This window comes from Perna viridis, chromosome 5, assembly GCF_037379345.1.
Source record: "Perna viridis isolate PV_CMFRI_1.1 ecotype Kerala chromosome 5, ASM3737934v1, whole genome shotgun sequence".
NCBI classification, from domain to species: domain Eukaryota; kingdom Metazoa; phylum Mollusca; class Bivalvia; order Mytilida; family Mytilidae; genus Perna; species Perna viridis.
In genome coordinates this window covers 11,467,727-11,488,320 of record NC_142449.1, presented here as the reverse complement: position 1 = coordinate 11,488,320, position 20,594 = coordinate 11,467,727, and the positions used below count along the sequence as shown (strand labels likewise).

The 20,594-nt window shown below is 34.4% G+C and overlaps 2 protein-coding genes across 3 annotated transcripts in view; one reads left to right on the top strand and one right to left on the bottom strand.

Moving 5' to 3' along the window:
• LOC148616024 (mRNA (2'-O-methyladenosine-N(6)-)-methyltransferase-like) overlaps positions 1 to 20,594 on the top strand; it is a 46,348-nt gene that overhangs the window by 4,094 nt on the left and 21,660 nt on the right. Inside the window, exon 1 of one of the 2 annotated variants that reach the window (XM_088582651.1) lies at positions 9,169 to 9,235. The exons of the other annotated variant lie outside the window; for it this stretch is intronic. The gene's annotated coding sequence lies outside the window, so the exon portion shown is untranslated. Of the gene's footprint in view, positions 1 to 9,168; positions 9,236 to 20,594 lie in introns of those variants that run through there. 2 annotated transcript variants of the gene reach the window in all.
• LOC148616025 (small nuclear ribonucleoprotein Sm D1-like) lies at positions 5,200 to 15,019 on the bottom strand. The gene is made up of 4 exons (XM_088582653.1): positions 14,891 to 15,019; positions 10,116 to 10,192; positions 9,000 to 9,197; positions 5,200 to 5,871 (listed from the first exon to the last, which is right to left on the bottom strand). Exons 1-4 carry the CDS (start codon positions 14,902 to 14,904, stop codon positions 5,774 to 5,776), a joined length of 387 nt encoding a protein of 128 aa, XP_088438779.1. The 5' UTR covers positions 14,905 to 15,019; the 3' UTR covers positions 5,200 to 5,773.

The window sequence follows — 20,594 nt, the reverse complement described above, 5'->3', positions numbered from 1 at the left end:
ATACCCAAAACCGGAGGTATTTGCAATGAGGAATGTAAACTGGGATATGAAGATAGTCATCCCTTAAATATATTAAGACACCCCAATCTCCCTCATTTAAAGCGAGAATTATGGAACGAAGAGTTTCCATCTTGAAATGTTCTTTTTTTTAGATACACATTCAAAGGTTTTAAATTGAGAATTGGACGTATCCCGCCGTCTTTCGTTGGAACTATGGAAAAGGTGCTGTAGAAGCCTTGCCTTCCTGGCCACATGGAACTTGTTCTATAGCCCCTTTTTCTCATAACTTTCCTACCTCTCCTAATATATCTGACATATGTGATTGATTGTGAACATGGGTTATCCTTACCCCTGTCTTTGGAGGCATATTTACAAATTGAAGACTTCATTCCTAGGATATAATTTTGAGAATCCAAGGATTTTGAGCTATCTGCTCCCATTTGTGCAATTTGTACATAACACCCTACCTGGGCTTGACCTTGATTCTTTTGTACAATGTTTATAATCATCTGTACCAATTCTACTTTTGGGAACGAAACTCCAACTGGGGGACTCCCTTTTCAGACCTATGTCTGTTGTAACCAGAACTCCCGTTTTTCTCATTTTTATTTCCACTTGTTTTGAACTTTTTGGAAACAACGTTTTCATCTTTATTAGTCTCATTATTAGAAGTTTTCCTTTTATTCTGACCAGACTTATTCATATTAGACTCAGAATTATTTTCTGGGACTTTAAATGTCTTCCTAAATGTAAGATGCTGTGTTTCTCTTGCATCACGAATATTGCATGCACTGTCATGCAAGATTTCAAAATATTTGCCACCGAACAATTTTGGACCCAAAGTTGACCGAGTTCTAACTTGTTTTCGGTACTCTTATTCTTCAAGGCCATTTCTTGTAAATGAACATCTCTTCTCGAGTTAACAGCATCAATCGACAAACGAGAAGCAACATCCGTCATTGCTCTAAAAACATGATATAAGGCCTTTGAAGCCTCAGTGCAGTCTTCCCCTTTTTCTAGCCGACTTAAGTAAGATGTAAGTAAAGTGTCATAATTAATCTCCCGTAAGAGTAATCTTGCTTCTCTACTTTTTCATTTCAGCATTATGTGCTAAAAGACTTTTATTCTTAAATCTGAAACCGTGCTTAAGAGCAACTGACTTCTTAGAGCCTTTAGGATAATTTGAAGTTGCTAAACCTTCCTCAACATTATCGTCTTAAGTTGGCACTGTACAGTATTTCTCATAATGGTCATCTTTAGCCCGATAGGCTCTAAGTGACCCCATAGTCTGAAATTCTCTATCAGCATTATGAATAGAATCTAAAATTAAACCATCTAAGGGGAGTCAAATTCTAGAAAATGATGACCTAGCTTTATTAGAGACATGGTCAGGCACATATGTTGTAAAACGCTCATTATCAGATCTACCGGAATCTAATGCATCAATATGTAAAACTGGTGCTACTTTAGACATGAACCCATACCATACCATGGTAAATTATTATTCCTATCGATTTCAGAAATATTGTCATTTAAATCAACTCTATGTGCCGGAGGACCTGTCTGGATAGATAACTGCTCCCCAAGAACAGAAGCATCCTGGGGATGTTCAGAAATTTCAGACTGTCCTGCATCTAACGATATTTGATTATTGCTTTCATCCCAAGAATTATCACCCGAATCATCATCAGAGGTAATATTTTCATATTGTGCTGATGGTGCCATCCGGTTAAATCTTTTATTTAATGCTGATGATTTAGGATCGGCATTTAGAGAGGAACTGATGTAGTCATCGTAGTATGTACATTAACTGTGTCAGAATTACCAGAAGTACCTGTAGTATTACTGACCTTGCCAGCATCCAAAATAGCTGAAACCCTTTGATCAATAAGTTTTTCTTATTTTTCCATACTTAGGTATGGATTAAACATGTTCATCCACATAAAAGGATTTCCTTGAGTTTGAGGTTGAACATTTAATATGTTGGTCATGCCAGGAAAAGGTGACCTACGGGCGCTATGTTCCCGAAAAGGAATTTGAAACCCCTTGACTAAGCCCTGTATTTCCCGAAAGGGAACTTATAATGGGCATTAAACCAGTACCTGAATTCCCCGAAAGGGGACTTTGACTGACGGCAGTAGGAGCTATAGCGCTGTCGTGACTGTTCATATCCTCGGACAAAACTCCTGCCGTATCCGACGTAACAGTCGCCGATTTCTTTCAATCATTTTCTCGATCTTTGAACGCTTTTCTGACGACCAAACTTTACAGATATGACAAGAAAATTCAGATTTACAGACTCGATGTCTGTAGCACTCCACGTGGTCGTCCAATGAGTTCATCTTGTTATCACATTTTACACATTGTTTGAAATCCGACATCGTAAAAAGATCAGTATGAAACGTATAAAATTCAACAAAATATAACAATCCAGTGACTTCTCTTCAAGAAAACACTTTGAACACTAGAAAAAATCCAAAAAACAAATCACACTGGCAAAGCTACAGACGGCATGATCGCTGCCCGAACAAAAACTGATATAACCCGGATGTAGTCGTGTAATCCAAGGGAGTGTGTAATTGGCGGGAGATTTAAATTTCGGGCAGATGCTACAGACGGTCCGGGCACATTGCAAAAAAGTTGCGATGCAGGTAAGTATATATAGTGACATAAACTTTCAGTAATTATAAACATGTAGATGATTCCTATTCATACACTTTTACTGTAACATATATATGCCACTTTGTATAATTTCAAGATCCATTCAATCATAGTTAAGTTCCTGTCTGGATGAAAATACTGGTTTATTGTCCCCAATTCCTACAGGTAGAACGGTACCATTTATTTCCCATAGACGACCATAGTAAAACTTTTGAAAAATTCACCTCTTTAAAACAATGACGGAGCTATTAACTGGCTTTTTTCCAGCCACATCTTCATTTCCCTAACTGAAATTATGAGCAAAGTCATAGCATAACCATAACCGTCTCGTTTCTTTGGTATATAAAGAGATCATGTTTGGGGTCAAAGTAACCCACCCCCACTTTTTTCTGCAAATGGCACATAAATTTGAAAAAAATCAAATTTATATAAAATGGTTTTCAAAAAATATAATGCAATTTTTACAAGTATAATAATGTTAGAGTCTGGAATTAATCAAGCATTTTGGGTATCAGCATAATTTGTCCAATCACAGTGTCCGGAGTATTTTACCCGAGTAGGGTACACGAAAGGCCAACCTAAAATAATGAGAAATAGCACCGTTTTACCTACAAGGTTCAAGTCAAAATCTCCAAGATTAATTAAAGTTTATTTTTGTCTGCAAACACGTCTTCCCCGTCCAACAAACTGTTCTGAGCAGAAATGAAGGCTATGCAGGTAAAGAAATAGTTTCCCAATTTTAGATTATTTTCAGTATGAATTTCTAGCTGTAAGTTATATTATAATATTGTTCTTGGCATCTTAATAATTATTATATAATACCTAAATCATTTTTAATGGAGTTCGTTGGCAAAGTAATTTGTGAGGATTTTTGGTAAATTTCTAAGTAAGGGGATCAAAATTTCCTAGTATTATGCACTACATATGATGTTCTTGCCACATCCCATGTTTCGTAAAATTTGGTTTAATAGTTTCAGAGAAGTTGTCTGACAATATAATTAGAGGATTTTTGGCAAATTCCTAAGTTCAAAGGGGCATAAATCCTACAAAAATTAGGTTATCAAAATTTCCTGGTAATATGCGCAACTACATATAATGTTCTTGCTACATATCAAGTTTCGAAAAATTCGGTTCAATAGTTTCAAAGGGGTTGCCCTTGAGAAAGTAAGTTATGAGAATTTTTACCAAAGTTACAAGTTCAAATGGGCATAACTCCTACAAAAAATTAGGGATCGAAATTTCCTGGTAATTTGCACTACAACTACAAATGATGTTCTTGCTACATACCAAATTTCATAAAATTTGGTTCTGTAGTTTCAGAGGAGTTGCCCTGATAAGGTAATTTAAGAGGATTTTCGGCAAATTTCTAAGTTCAAAGGGGCACTACTCCTACAAAAATCGGGGGGAATCAAAATTTCCTGGTAATATGCACAATTACAACTACATGTGATGTTCTTGAAACACACATTTCAAAATATTCAGTTCAATAGTTTCAGAGCAGTTGCGGTGACCAGGTAATTTATGAGGATTTTTTCCAAATATCTAAGTTCAAAGGAGCATAACTCCTACAAAAATTGAGGGATCAAAATTTCATGGTAATATTCACAATTTGGTTCAGTAGTTTCAGAGGAGTTGCCCTGACAAACTCAGTGACGGACAAATGGACACACAGACAAGTCAAACACAATGTCTCCTCAGCGATGTGGAGAAGAAATAATTCCAGCCTTCTTTTTGTGGTACGACACTTTGTGGTCCAATTTCGCAGAGATTCATCCATTTGTGACCTAATTAAATCTCCTATAAGCTTATATATTTCAAGGCCATGTAAAAATTCGAAACACACGAGCATTACTCATAACAAATCTCTGAACAACTTCCGTTGTACTGTACATCTTTGCATAATGAGAGGGATTCTTATACTCAACTTATTGTCTGGAAACCAGGACGACAGTATGATAACATTAAACGACAGCCAACAGTGCCATATTACATGAATAAAAAAGTCAACTCACAGGTGAATAGGTCTTAAAAGGCATTTTTTTTCCTAAAAATAAATCTGAAAATTTACCCTCAAGTGTTAATTGAGAATTTGGCGACTCAAATAGCACAAATATAAAAATCATAGAGACTAAGACCTCATGAGGCTAATCTGCACTTGTTTAACCTTAGCCCTTTGAAATTGAATCACAGTATTTATTTCAGTCAAGACAGAAAATGAAAAAAACAAAAGATCTACGCATAAAGCAACAGTTTGACGACTAGTCAACTAATTGGTATGGCTCTGTTTTCCATGTGTGGTCTTTGTCCCTGGATTACATTCTTTCGATTGCCTCAAGAATATTGGTTCCCTTGATCACTCTTTGAGAAAAGGAAAAGTAGAATTCACAATGCATGAGCATAATTCATAACAAATCCTTAAAGCAACCCCTGTTGTACATGCAATCAGAATACAACTTTCAAACATATTTTAGTAATCAGGACCAAGGTGGAGATTTCAGCATCTAAATAAACAAAAGCAATTTTGGACATAAAAAAGAATTAAAATTTTAACATATTTAATGATAAGATAAACAGCTTATATCTTAAGTCTTCTTACAGAATAATATTTGGAGTCAACTAGAATCAAAAAGTTGTCCTATTATTTAATTATAACCCTTATGAGTGGAAGAAAATCAATACGTAACAGAACTATAAAAGGCATAATTTAATATAGATAAAAAGTAAAATTCAACAAAAGTGTGTGTTTTCGTAATGTATTGTACAAAAGTCATATTTCCATGTAAAAAAATGTATGAGCATGAAAAAAGCACATGATCTTTATGAATAAAACGAAGTATGAAAGATGCTTTACTAACATAATTGAAGTTTTTCTTTTTTTTTTAAAATGAAACATGAAGATGCCATGAGCTTGTTTCATGGATTGAATGGACTTCAAGTAAGAGTCCTCAACAGTGCTGCCTGTAGGATGATTCTGACATTCCAGCACTTGTAACAAAAAGAACATATGTCTTGCGAGTCATCAAAATTTATGCTTTATATTATCTTCATCTTGTACTTCAATAACAGTGTCACTGTCCACTGACAACATAAAAACAAATTGTTCCGCATATTTTTATCTTCTGCCTCTTGGTGGACCCCTTCCTCGTCCTCTTCCACCTCTTCCTCCACGTCCTCCAAATCCACCCCCTCGACCTCCTCTCCCACGGCCACCTATTTAAGAGAAAACAAAGTTATACAGATCAATTTTACACTTTACTTTCTAGTTAGCACTTGGTTGTCCATACAATTACTTTTTGAAAACTTTTTAATCTTCATACAGTTTCAAAACATGAAGTTGAACCTTGTTAGGTTAAAAAAAATATATGTGTGTTTCCTATCACCCTTGAATTTTTAATCCAGGTAGGTAGGGAGGTTGAAACATTTTTTTAAAAAATCATTGCCTCGCTCAGAAACTTGCATGTGGAAATGGCAAATATATATCATTATATGTTGACAATTTTTAATTTTTATTGCCAGCTGGTCATGGCCAAAGCCAAGTTGTTTATCATGATCTCTGTCTTTATGACGTTTTTGACATTCATTTTTACATGGTAAAAAAAAGTTTAGAAGATTTTTTCATCAATCAAAACAGAAAAAAACAGCCAATTCAGGTACATTTTTTTAAAGGGGGTAATTTTCATCATATTCTTACAAAACTACAGGAAATTTTACAATTCTGGAGGTACCTTTCAGTGACTTAGAAGGGTAAAAGAACTTGGTACCGCCTCTTAATGAAAGGCCTTGTTAAGCATTGCTGTCTAAATTTTTTTTATTCATAATGAACATTGCGAAATATTTTAGTAAAATAAGCACTTACATTAGTTACATGTATGGTAATATTTTGGGAACAAGATCTCCAAAAATTCCAAATCCAATTTTAATGTGTCACAATTGCCAGAGGTAAGTTGTGAAGTCAAATAGATACTCAAATGTAAGTAAGATAGTACATTTTTGTTACAATAATGACATATTTCAACATAAATTTCTATATACAATTATTCTGTTCAATTCATACACCCAATCCATAGGGAATTATGACATTTCTCAATGGATTTAACAACTGACCCACTTTAATTTGAAATGAGCTGTGCAATACTAGTAAGCACTGACTGAGTTAAGTGCAGTTATTGCATAGTATATGCTGATAATTTTAAGTTAACTTCTTTTTACAAAATATAGTGAAAGTTAAACAAAAGAGTAATCAAGGGAACCAAGGTTATAGCGGTAACCAAAAGAATGTAATCCAGGGACAAAGACCAGACATGGAAAACAGACATACACAACAAAGAACATAAAGTAACTAAAATCATACATACAAAGTAACAAAAATAAATGACTCGGACTCCACTAAAAGCTGGGAGTATGGACCAGGTGCACCGGTAGGGAAAGCGTCCTCTGCTTTTCTAGAAACACCCACTGAATTGCTCATAAAAAGTCAAGTCCGGGGTAGACAAACGAGGAAAGGAAAACTATGAACCGTTGAATAAATCAGTTTTCATGGTGCTGATGGATACACCATAACGATCCACAAGTTCATGATGACGACCATAAAACTTCTGTAGTGATGACTTCAATCTTGTAGCAACATAACCCTGTTCCAGAAGCCTATTTGTTAGAGTTCTAGCGCGATACAAAAAGTCGGCGTAGTTTCAGCAAGCTCTGGCATAACGTATGAGTTGTGATATGAACACTCCACTAGCAGGAGCCGAAGGGATGTTGCCACAGATGAAAGGAAAGGTGACAATTCTGAATGAAAAGTCATCATGTTTGTCGTAAAGTTTTGTCAACAGTTTTCCTCTACCATCGATTTCTAAGTGTAGGTCAAGATATGAGGCATCTACGTGTACCATCTTTTTTGGAAAAAAAAACGATGTATAATGTTTTTAAGTCAGGATTTTAACTGAGTATGGGGAATAGAAGTATACAGTGTTGAAAAATCATAGGTTTTAATGCTATTATATTCAGATAATAGTCTTGAACTGATTGTCTCCAAAAGATTTCGAATTTTCAGGATCCACATTGAATTAATACCACTACGGGAGTAACAAAAGTTGTGGTAGGACTGCAGACCCTCTTTGACAGTTGTGAATATAGAAGTTAAAAGTATTGAAAGAGGTTTGGTGGAACATTTTGCAGATCCAGCTATGAAACATTGTTTGTACGGATTCTTTTGAAGTTTAGGAATCCAGTACATAGACAGTAAATCACAATCATCATCCTTAGTAGAGAGACCAAAAGAGGATAGCACAGATTTATGGTTTTCCACAATCTCTTCTATGGAGAGAGTGGTAGCAGTATAGGTCTTATCAGTGCTATTATTTTCTACGTCTACCTCTGAGAATAAACATTGGATATAAAACATTTTGCAGACAAAAACAATGTTGTTATGGGCTTTGTCTGCTGGTACGACAACATATTTGTCATGTATAGTAGAGAGTGTTTTTGCTACATCGGGGTCTTTGAAAACTGATGTAGCCTTGGCACTCAATGACCTACTTAAAACTTTCATTCATTTCAAAATTAAAGACCTCACGGCCTTTAACCACTCTGACAGAGAATCACGGTCTTCTTGTTCTCGTTTTATCCATTTTCTTGCATAGTCCTCGACAGCATCCATAAGAACTTTAAAAGTTATAATTCCAATTTATGGAGCGTGGTTCACGGTACTTGGGACCTTTAGAAAGGATATTACACAGAGAATCGTTTTCGATAATGGTTAAATCTCCCGTAACGACGTGACCAGAAGGACCATATTTGAATGGAGAGGTTTTGCAAGAACAGTCAGATGGTTTAGCCTTGAAGTCCTCAATCTTGAGGTTCTGCAATAGCCTTTTATAATTGAAAATTTTGGATGCAATGGGTGAAGTATAGGAATATGAAATAATTGGTATGGATTTGTCTTTGAAATATGGGGGAATTTTGTTGGTAACGTTTGTGTGATGGAGGATGTTAGCCAAATTAATTGCATCTATACCTTTGTTAACAAACGGTAGTGGAAGAAATGATCGTTGAATCAGTTATCTGATTAATTTTGTTAACTTTCTATTCCAAGAAAAACTGACAACAGAGCATGTTTTATTTCATTTATTAAATTTACTGCATGATTTTTTTAATTTTTTTTCAATATTAGTATGATTGGCACTTTTGTGCCACCGAGTCAATGTCAATGCTTGTAGATAAAAGACCTTTGTAGCTAGAGGCGTGAACTTTCAACATGAGTTAGTGTTCCATTGTACATGTTTCTGACAACCTTATTTTTTCTTTTAATTGTTGAAAGCATGTTACTAATTAGTAATTACCTCTATCCCTGCCACCTCTACCTCCCCTCCCTTTTGGTGTATCATCAATCAGTAGTGTATCAAGTGGCAGACTGTCAGGAAGTATGTAGTATCTAATGTTGTTACCACGGATACTTAGTGTATCAAGCTGTACTGGATCTTTGTTCTTCACTGTCATTTTTACAGATTTTAAATGTGTGTTCATACTGACATCAACACCTACGAAAAGATACAACACAGTTAAATTGTACTGAAAAGTAAGTTCTTAATTATGCATCAATGATTTTTTAAAATTATATTCTCAATATACATTCAATGATATAAAGACATGCTGTAAGTTTAGTTAATGCTTAACATTCAATATTTTACTGGATACCTAAACCTGAATTTTTTTTAATTGGACTGAATGAAGTTTTGATGGTCAACACTTTGTTGAAGCACTGACATTTAAGAGAAATATGATGATTATCAAAATCAAACTAGTCTTCCAGTAAATTATCATCATACTCCAGTCAAACTTCACTCGTTCGAACACAATTCAAAGTACCAAAATTTTTTAAAGCGAGCACAGCATTTTTAATGTCCACAAATCAACATAATCTTCCAAAAGCGAATGAAAAAGATCCATGAACTAACACAACTTCATAGGAAGTAAGCAATTTCTAACGATAAAGTCGAACTCTGACCGGCAACGAAAAAAATCCCGAAATATACAAATTTCAATTTCTCCAACTCCCGATAACTCTAACACATTTCAATGGTCCCTTGGAGTTCAAGCTACTGAGGTTTGACTGTAGTAGTATTTTACCTTTAATTTGCAGTCTATTTCACAGCTTAAATAGATTGGACAGGTATCTACAATCGTATCAATGTTAACTATGACCAAATTTATCAGAACAATCAAATGTCCAAAATAGGTTTTAAAGGGAGAAGAGCATAGGACTTAGATTTTCATTTACAAGGACCTTGACCATCAACCCTTTTCATTAACACTTTATTAAAGACTTCTGGTATAATTCCTAAAATGGACTAAAGATTGAAACTTCAAAACAACCAAACCTTCCACTCTTGAAAGAAAATTTGATCCACTGAACACTGATCAATTCAGTGTGTAAAAGCCTTCATGTAATTTCTCACCTGTAACTGTTCCATGGACTTGTGTTCCATTCTTCAATTCTATTGTAACCGTCTCATGTGAAAGTTTCATCAAAAACCTATAATAATTAAAAAAAAACAAAAAACATTTGAGTACATTTAATGAAAGTGGATGAAGCACATAAATGATCATGCATTATTAGAGCACAGAGTAAATGTAGTGTTCTAGGATTTTTGTTACCACAAGGAAACAACTTGCCCAAAATTTAAGTCAGTTTTCCAAACTAACTAAGTGCTACTCTGTATAAGAACAGTGTGGGAAACCACCGCTCGCCAAATACGAGTAGATGTGTAAATTGGCGAGTTTTCATTAGCTTACACTCGTCAATTTGGCGATTGTCATTTGATTGGTGAGTTCCAAGGAAAGTTAATCAGCCAACAGGTTATTTAGTTAAACATCCCTTAACATCATACATTAAAAATATGTTCCCTACATTCCAAAAAGTTTAGCCTGAATATGTCAAGTGAATTTTGGCATAATAAGCACAATTTTATTGACATATAAAGTATTGTTTACGATCTGCCATTTTAATTTCTGGTAGACAGGATGTACCAAAACCTAAGCGACGATCCCAATCTCATATTAGTCTTCAAACGAAATTATCATGGTAATTTATGATATGTTACCTTGCAAATTAGTTGTTTATTGTCAAAATAAAAATGAACAAGAAGCAAATGATAAACATTTTCTTGTTTCATAATGATGAATCTGTTGAAGTATAATTTTGTTTTTAAAATATGAGTTCAGAAATAGAGTACTTATTTTGTTACTGTAAAGTACATAAACTTCAACGGGAGGGAATATTCCAAAATGAAGAAGTTTTTGATAAATTTAAAAACTAATGAAAAGATGGCTGAAGAAAGAAAAAGAAAGGCAGAAGATAGTCAAATCCAAAAGAAAACAGTTGATAGCAGAGACAAAAAAAAAACACAAAAAAATTCAGCCAATTGAATTTCTATTTGGCTGGCAAGATCAATATTCCACTAGCCAGAATGGCAAGCTGGGGAAAAAATGGTTTCCCACACTGTAAGAATCAGGTAAAATGTGTGTAATACATTGTATGTGGCACATGAACAGTGTTCAAGGATTCCTATTTCCCGTTACCCCGGGCAAGTGAAATTTGGGTCAGGGAAAGTTAGGTACTTAGTTACATGTACACTTTCCCATGGCAAGTTGAAAACTTCATATGCTGTAAGGATTTGTTTTGTTAGGAAAGCAGTCTCTGACAGTGGGAAAATTAATTTTATATGGATTTTTCCCAAGGAAACCTCAATTTCTGAAAAATCCTAGAAAACTGGTGAAGAAAAAAAAAAAAGATTTTTGTTTGCATTATCCAAGTACATTGTATTTATACCTCATAATCTCCAGAAATATCCAACAAAGTTTTTGTAAAGTTTGTCCTTTAAGACATTGATAGGTCAAAATTAGTTGAAATCCACAATTGAAAATGGAGGGGAAATTTTCCCACACTTTTCTCCTATGTGAGCAGTCAAAATATATCTACATCACAGTGCTTCAAAATAATTCCAATAGCTTTTCAGTTGTTTCCTAGATGTACAAATATATTTGAGGCAAAAAAGAATAAATGGAGAAAAATGATGTGCCACCTGTTACCTGATTCTTACACAGAATAGTACTTTTATCATCAAAAATTAAATTTTTCTGTTTACATGTACCAGAGATGATTTTACAAGGTCAACAAACAAAGCAAAAATTTGCAAAATCAGAAGTAAATATACATTAAAAAAAGAATTGTAACAGTAAAATCCGGACTTGAAATACAAAAAATTAAGAAATCCATCCCTGAAGTACAAAGGGTACTGGATAGAGAGTGGAAAATACAAGGAATAGGCAATAATGTACTTGCTGTGTATGACATTAAAAGTACTAGGGCAGACTGAATCTTCGCAAAATGCTATTAGGCCAAAATGTCAAACATTTGTAAGACCGACAAAGACTGACAACGTCATTTTCATCAATCCTGTTATCTTTATGTTGTTTTTCCGACACAGTCGGTATAGTTTCGCTTTTTACCCTTTGACCTTAAAGACGATCTTCCACGGAAATGCAAGTCACCTGATCAAAATTCTGTTCCAGATTGGCCAAATACTGATAACTTAGTGGGGTTCGAAAAAAGGAATTGAAATTGTGTGCAATGCATTATTTCCTCATGAAAATTATAAGTAAAAAGAACAAATTTTACTGCATCGGCTATCTTTTTTTTTTAAGATAGCACTTGTTTAATTATGGCACTGTGTTGATTCAAATTGCATTTCTATATGATATTGCAGCCCCACTTAGAATCTTTCTGTTCTTATTGGAATTGTATCCAACACACCCCAGGCCCACAGACAAAAACAGTTTCATCTTCACTCGAAATTCTTGTCTCTAGGTTTGCCAGTCATGTTCATTTGTTTTCAGTCAATCGGCTGATCTGAAATTTACTGGGTCCCATCACTAGGATCAAGGAAAATGATTGTGTCCCCTGCACACTGCCTACAATTTCATTAAATTGTTTTTGACCCGAGAAAAGTTTTAACTTTTGCTTCTCATGTTTACTTTAGGGTAAACAGTGGTATCTATTTTCCAGTAGCCGACAATATTAACCTTTTCAAGTTTTCCAGTAATTTTTAATTAAAACTAAGACTCAAAAATAATTTTTTGTTGTAGTCCTTTCAATCAGAGATCTCAGAGATCGAAAAATCACCATGGCAATAGGGGTTGACCATCTTTTCTTTTTAGCCACCATCGAAAGTTTGAAGGTACCAGAAGTTTTGCATTTTTTTTTGGTTGTGCACTCATTTGCAATATGCAGTCTTTCTAAAATTTCATAAACTATGCATTTTTAATGATAAAAAATAAACTTAAATTTTGTTTAAACTTTAACCTTTAAGAATCTGAGAGAGAGAAAAATCATCATTATCAACTTTGTCAGTACACCAATCTATCCTTTCAAAGTTCTACTTCTTTTCATCTGAATAGGTACACGTTTGGTCAACTTAATGCAGGGAAATAAATACTGCTATTTTTCCTATACCAAATGGTTGAGACCATTGGTGCTTTTAAATGACGGATACATGTCTACAGAATCGAAAAAAATCCAGAAATTCTGAGATAGACCTACAGAATACTATGTGCCCACTGGGTCCACATGCCGCCCTTTTTTAGGCACCATGCTAGTTCTATAACATTAAACCATGCATTTTATGTTTATCTTTCATGTTTTCATCAGATATTTTCATTTTTTGTTTATTGTCAAAATGCGAGGTCTTATCATTGGACCTTAACTTCAAGGTGTAAAAATCAACTTTAAATTCAGACATTTTAGGAATATTTTTTCATCAAAACTATATAATTACAAGTAAAAGAAGTCAAATTTAACTCAACAAACCTTGTTTGGAAGATTATATTCCTGAATTAAAACACAAAGTGATCTGCCCTAGAAGCTGACATCTTATGTTATGGTTGGCTGCATTTTCAGATTCATATGGACAAACGAATTTTTATAATTTAAAGGTTGAAAGTTTTTTTTTTCATTCCAAACGCAATGATCACAAAAAAATTATGAAAACCTTCATTTTTTTTAAATTTTATTATACTACTTTCATACTCACTACATGATTTTCAAATATATTTTACCTTTGACAAAATGATGTGTGAATAAATTTCGTTGCGCAATTAAAAACCCTAAATATTTGCTGACCGCTATTCAGAAATGTGCTTCTCAGGACTTATCGATTCTGGTGTTCATAGAATCTTAAATGTGCTGATTTTAAAGCAAATCTGTATGTTTTTAGCGGAATTTCTGCATCTGGTGAGAAATTTAGTTTACGGCTACATCATTTAACTTTGAATTTCAATCATTCTTAAAAATTATTATTTGATATTACATTAAATCTAAACAAAAAATGAAAATATCATGAAAACATGAAAGATAAAATATGTGGTTTAATATTACAGAACTAGCGCCATGCATAAAATATTTGCACTAATAGCACAAGGGCATGGTCTTGAATGAACACTGAATGTGCTTCAATGTATATAGAGTTCATGTAAGAGGACAAGACATTTGATGCAATTGATTTTAGTAATTTTAGACATGTTATTTCTATTCCTTCTTATACATTTGTTTTTCATTTTTATTAATTATCAAAATTTGAAATGTTAGCTTCCTACATGTATTAAATGTATGAAGATGGAAGTTCCCAATTTAACATCTGTCTGCAAAAAAAAAACTTATTTGGATGACCAGAGCATACTTGTAATACTCAGACAATCAGTCTACATGTAAATAAACAGGGACTGGAACACACATTCTTTAAATATTATTGCTTTTTGTTGTATTTGATTAATTTTCATTGTATCTCCATTTATGGGGGAAATGATATTCATAAATTCATTTATATTCATAAATTTCTTTCGGCAATGATGCTTGGAATCCTTAGGCGGCGAGTTCTGACTTAGCCTTGGTTATTATGAACGGAGAAATCGGGTTTTATTCGAAGTGATAAACTTTGATCTTATTATTGCGCCTTTGAATGAATTCTGTAAAGGACAATTGTAACTGAACATCATGAATCACACAGAGTAACAGACGAAAGCGACATCCGACAAGCAAACCGGGTGACGATCAAAATGCTATGGCTAAGAGAACGCCAATCATTCTTGAAAAGACCCTTCGGACGAAAATATTGAGATCAGCATTTTAGCCAATTATCCTATTTCATCACTAACGGAAAGATGCAACATTGATTACCTTACAAGCTTCATGATTACATGGATTTGTATACCATGTACTGGAAAAAATGTAAACAATGGCGGTAATACCGGCGTATAGTAAACGTAGTTACTAGAACGCTTGAACGTTGGATATTAGGACGCATCATCATAAGCGCAACAAAGATATCAATATGAAGTATACACAACTCGGCTCAGAGAAAACTCGGCCTATAGGCCGATATCACATTAGAAATGAAATATATATATATATATATATATATATATATATCTATCTATCTATCTTTATTTCGCGTTCTATTTTACTAGTTCATGATGCTTGAATTCATGTTTTGAAATGGCATTTCTTATCCGAAACAACTATTTGGAAAAAAATGAATGTTACACCATTCATGAGCACCGTGACAAGTTGTCATACCCTTCAGTTTTTCTGAGACAAGTGCCAGTGTCTGACTCTTCAAGATAAAAAATACCGATCTATGCTCAATGCCATTCTTCCCTGTGACCCAAGAAAAGGTTGTCATGCTTTTTCATCAAAATCCTTTCAGTGGTTTTTAAAAGGCTCTCAATTTTGTGGGCATATGCTTTAGCTTTAAAATTGTACCCTCGAAATTATTTTAATTCTACTTAGAACTACAATTGGCCAGTGGCTGATCCTGGGCAGGTACAAGGGGTTAGCACCCCTTCTTTTTAATGGATAATTTTTCATTTTCACTAAAATTGACAAAAAAGGCAAATAATGCTCTAGCACCCCCTTTTCAGGGGCGGATCCAGGATTTTAGATTAGGGGACGCACAGTTAAAAAAATTTAGGTTAAATTTATTAAATATTCTTCTAGAGTGGATGCAATGTAGATATCTTTTGTGGTCGAGTTAGCGCGAAATAAAAGTTTCAACCTAAAACCGCCTAAATTTAAGGGGGCGCGCGCCCGCCACACCCCGCCTGAATCCGCCCCTGCTTTTTCTGAGGAAGCCCGACTGGCACACCTCCTTTTCAAAGTGTCTGGATCCGCCCTTGAGCTAGTTGAAAGAATTCTACGCTGAATTTCGTTTACAACAGACACAAGTATATGTACCAGGGAGAGGATCCAGAAATCGATAAAAGGGGGTTCTGAACTTGGAGGATCAGGATAGGCTATATATATATATCATGTATAATTCGTTCAATTTTGTCCAAATTTTGCACCAAATTAACAGAAATTTTCAAACAAAAGGGAAGGGGGTCCTTTTCCATGGAAACCTCCCTTCAGTTGGATGCTCCACTGTAGGCGACCAGTTTTTGAGTGCAATTTCAATTAACAGATGTATATCGATCTTCAGCGATAAAACACATTTTGTGCAGTGACGTTTTATCTCGATAATCCCAGACATCATTTGGTGACTATCTTCATCTTGCATACCCCAAAAAACTTGAGATAATGACACTGCAATCCATCGAAATTGACAATATTAAGTAAATGTGTCAACCCCTATTTATCATTTCCTTATAGGTAGTAAAATTCCACTGAGTGTTTCTGGCGTATGAAGTTGTTTTGTCTCTCAACTCATTTGCTTTTATAGTAGGTCATCATCTGCGAGTGACGTCATGATGCTTGAATGTGATTTTCGCGTTTTAGATATAATCAGCAATCTCCAGTTTACGGGTATCTATATTGGTGTCATTTTCGATTATCAGCGACGTCCAAATCATTGGCCTTCAAAATAGCACTTTATTGAAAGGTAACTATATAGACCAGTTTGCATCTTACCAACCGTATCATTTTAAGGGCTGTTGATCAATTGGTCGATTTTTTTTCTTACATTTTAATATCTACTTGTCAGCATTTATAGATCTTAATTATTACAGCTGTCAAGACACGCACTTTCACTGAGATTATTGAGGCTTAATCAAATCAAGTATATATGGCATGGACCTTTAGAAATAAACGTGTATTATATTGTTGTCTATTTGACATATATACTATACATATTCTCGTTATAAATGTGTGCCCCAATTAAGGATCTGTCATTGGGCCTGTGATGTTCCACGTTTCATAAATTGTGAAAAGGGAGCATTGTATGATTATGCTGATGATACAAATTTTTCACATTGTAGCAACAATGTAGATGATGTCATGATGAAAGAGTAATCAAGGTTATAGCAATAATCAAAAGAATGTAATCCAGGGACAAAGACCAGACATGGAAAACAGACATACACAACAAAGAACATAGAGTAACTAAAATCATACATACAAAGTAACAAAAGCAAGTGAACAATTCGGACTCCACTAAAAACTGGGAGCATGGACCAGGTGCACCGGTAGGGTAAGCGTCCTCTGCTTTTCTAGAAACACCCGCCGAGTTGCTCATAAAAAGTCAAGTCCATGGTAGACGAAAGAGGTAACAAATCAGTTTTCATGGCGCCGATAGATACACCGTTATAATATGGTTTACTGAAAATCGTATGCAATTAAACAAACCCGATAAATTTCAGGCAATTTCGATTGGCAGGAAACCCCGTGACAAAAATTCAAGTTTCATATCATAAGGGAATATGGTGGACTGCAGATCGAATTAAACTACTGTGTGTTACTTTTGGTTCTGAATAAATTTCAATTCTCATGTGACTCTCGGAATATAAAAAAGGTTTTTGTATGTTTAAACTGATCTGGAGTTGGCATGTCAGTTAACTGCTGTTCTCAGTTTGTACAATTGTGTAATTTATATTCAGTTTCTTTATTTCCATTGTATTAATGTTATTGTGCACAGTTTTTCCTAATTCTAAAGGGGGCTTGTGATCACACCAAAGTAATTTAACTCCGCCGCAATTTTTGTGCCTGTCCCAAGTTTGGAATTTCTGGCCTCTGTATGTCTTGTTTCGTTTTCACCTTTAGTTTATTTTATATGTTACTTGAGTATATAGGGGCAACTCTTTCGCTGTACATGTGTATAATGATATTTGGGGCCAGCTGCAGCCAGCCCTGCGGTATGAGGATTTCCTCGTCGTTCATTGAAGACCAATGAGTGACATTGGGCTGACATTTTCATCCCGATGGGGTTGTTGTCTCTTTGACATTTCTCGTTATATTCTCTGCAACTTAATGCTTTTGAACGCATTGAGAATAATTTGAGTAAACTGGGAAAGCTTACAATATATTATTAATTTATATTGTCGAATCTTAACTACTGCCCTTTAGTTTGGCATCTGTGTGGTGAAAATAACCCCCCAAAAAATAGAGAAAATACAAGAAAGAGTGGGCGCTATACACGTAAGTGAATGTATATGTATGATGTTTCATATAAGTGGAACACTGATACTAATGGCTTTAGAAATACTAATCCGTAAAACACTGGATTCTTTATTTGCAACTACAGTTGACAAAAACTAATGTTATAGTACTAAGAGCGATAACTAAGTCACTTTCATATCGAGCATTGTGCTTGAAAATGTAAAAGGGTTTACTTACTACAAACTAGAAATTCTTACCAAATAAATGTAAATATAAGTTTAAAATATATTCCAGATCTCATTATAACTCTTGGGAGTAATGTAATAACTATACTTCTTTATATAATCTATCAAGTCTATATCCCATTAACTCTCAAAATCAAAATGGAAAAAATAAAAAAACGTATAAAAATAACAAGAGAAGCGAACTAAGCTAATTAGTAAAACAATAAAAAGTGTAAAGTTCTCAATTCTTTACCATATGTTCGTAGTCTCTGGTTTGCTATATCTCGTGTCTATACCATATACCCATACAATGTTCTGATAAGGTCATGTGCAGAATAAAAATAAATATCAAAACTCAACGAAATGATCATGATTTAATACAAGTCTAATATGTTTAAATTTGTTTATATGTATTTAAAGATATCTAACTCATGCTGCATAAAACGTTGTATGTAACATTAGTTTTAAAGGTGTAAAGTTTAAATGGTTTAAGTAAGTTTTAAAAATAGTTTATAGTTTTAATATCATACAGAAGTGTGCCAGAATTTCCACCTGACCAATGAACCCAATGAAAATCAATATTTCCCAAAAAGTTCAACTAGGATCGCATATCATTAACATAACTAATGAGACAGTAATCAATAGCCCAAGCTACTAACCAAATCAAAACACCGAGGCACTGATAAACCAAAGATTCAATACAATAAATTTACTATACATATTATTAACCGCAATATAAAAATACATCGATGACAATACAATACGAAATTTAATCATTTCCTGCAGCATGTGGTAAGCGCCTCTATACCTATAAAAATAAACAAACTTCATGTGAAATATTAATTATTTACAGCTAATAAAACACTAATAAAAAATCTGATAGAATTAATCTACAACGGCAGTGGCGGACCCAGAGGGGGTTCAGGGGGTTGGCATCCCTCTTTTTATTGGAAAATTTGTCATTTTCATGTGTAAAATTGACAACAATGGCAAATAATGTCCCTCCTTTTCCTAAGTTACCTCTACTGGCATCCCCTCCCCCCACCCCACACACACACACACATACACTTTTCAGTGTCTGGATCTGGTCCTGAACGGAAGTTGTGTTTCATGGCATTAGAAGTCTTTAAGAAACTTCTATATGCTTAAATAATCTATTAGCTATAAAAAAAATAGTGCTTACTCTTTCAGATACATCAATAGGCTTCCAACTATCTTATACGGGAGGAAATAAGTTTTCATAATTTATTATCATAACTTGATAAGAAAATGGAATTGGAAATGGTGTGCGTGTTCTATCTGTCTCTAGAGACGGGTATTCCATGGGATTTTCCACATCATTTATCATTGGTGATTCTTTTAGATTTCATATCGATCTGCTTTGCTTATAAATACTTGCATGATAGCTAGTATTTCCAATTTGGTGTTCTTATACTGCTTTCAGTACTAATTTTAATAGAGTTTAAAATGTACCGACTTACTATAAAATTGACTTGACTTGGCTTGACTTTACCGGTATCTTGGGAAATCGCTCAACCTCTCGGAGCATGCACACGAGTTCACCCCGTTTTGTTTGGGGGGGTGGGGTGGGGAGGGGTGGGCATCCTCACAATGCCAACGAGGGTGTGTCGACTATTGTGACTCCCACGGACACAAGTTGACACAGAAGGCCTGACATTGTGATGATGTGGAGGTCTTGCTGTTCATCTAGTTTTTATTATTTTTCATTACTGAACTATAATTCAATTCCCTATACATACCCCCTTTTTATACAATGTCCGTCTTAAAGTTAACATTCTTAAAACTCAGAGGACTCAGACTACACTTTTAGCATAAAACGAAATATTTGTCACTAAATTCAATGAAGTTCAGTGTCGGATCCCCCTTTTCCTCGAAACATTTTGTTAATTTTGCATAGATTTTACATGCATGGGTATTTTTTGTCCATATACAACTGCAGCAATTGGATTAAGCACAAGTAATGAAGTCCTAAATCTCCTTGACTGCATAACTTAAATTACTTTACAACATATTATGTACACCTAACAGTACACATAATTATTTTCCACAAAACGTAGTGGGGAACATATTGTCCGAGACATTGGCTTCTGATTTTTCTTTTCAGTCATTACTATGATCATAAAACAACACTTGTGGTACTAATAAACCGAAAATAACAAATAAGCCATTATTTACTTAAACTGTTTTGACATTCCAAATTGTGTCAATTTTAGGCTATTTTTTTGGGGGGTGGATGGAATAAGGATACTTGTTTTGCATATATCTCA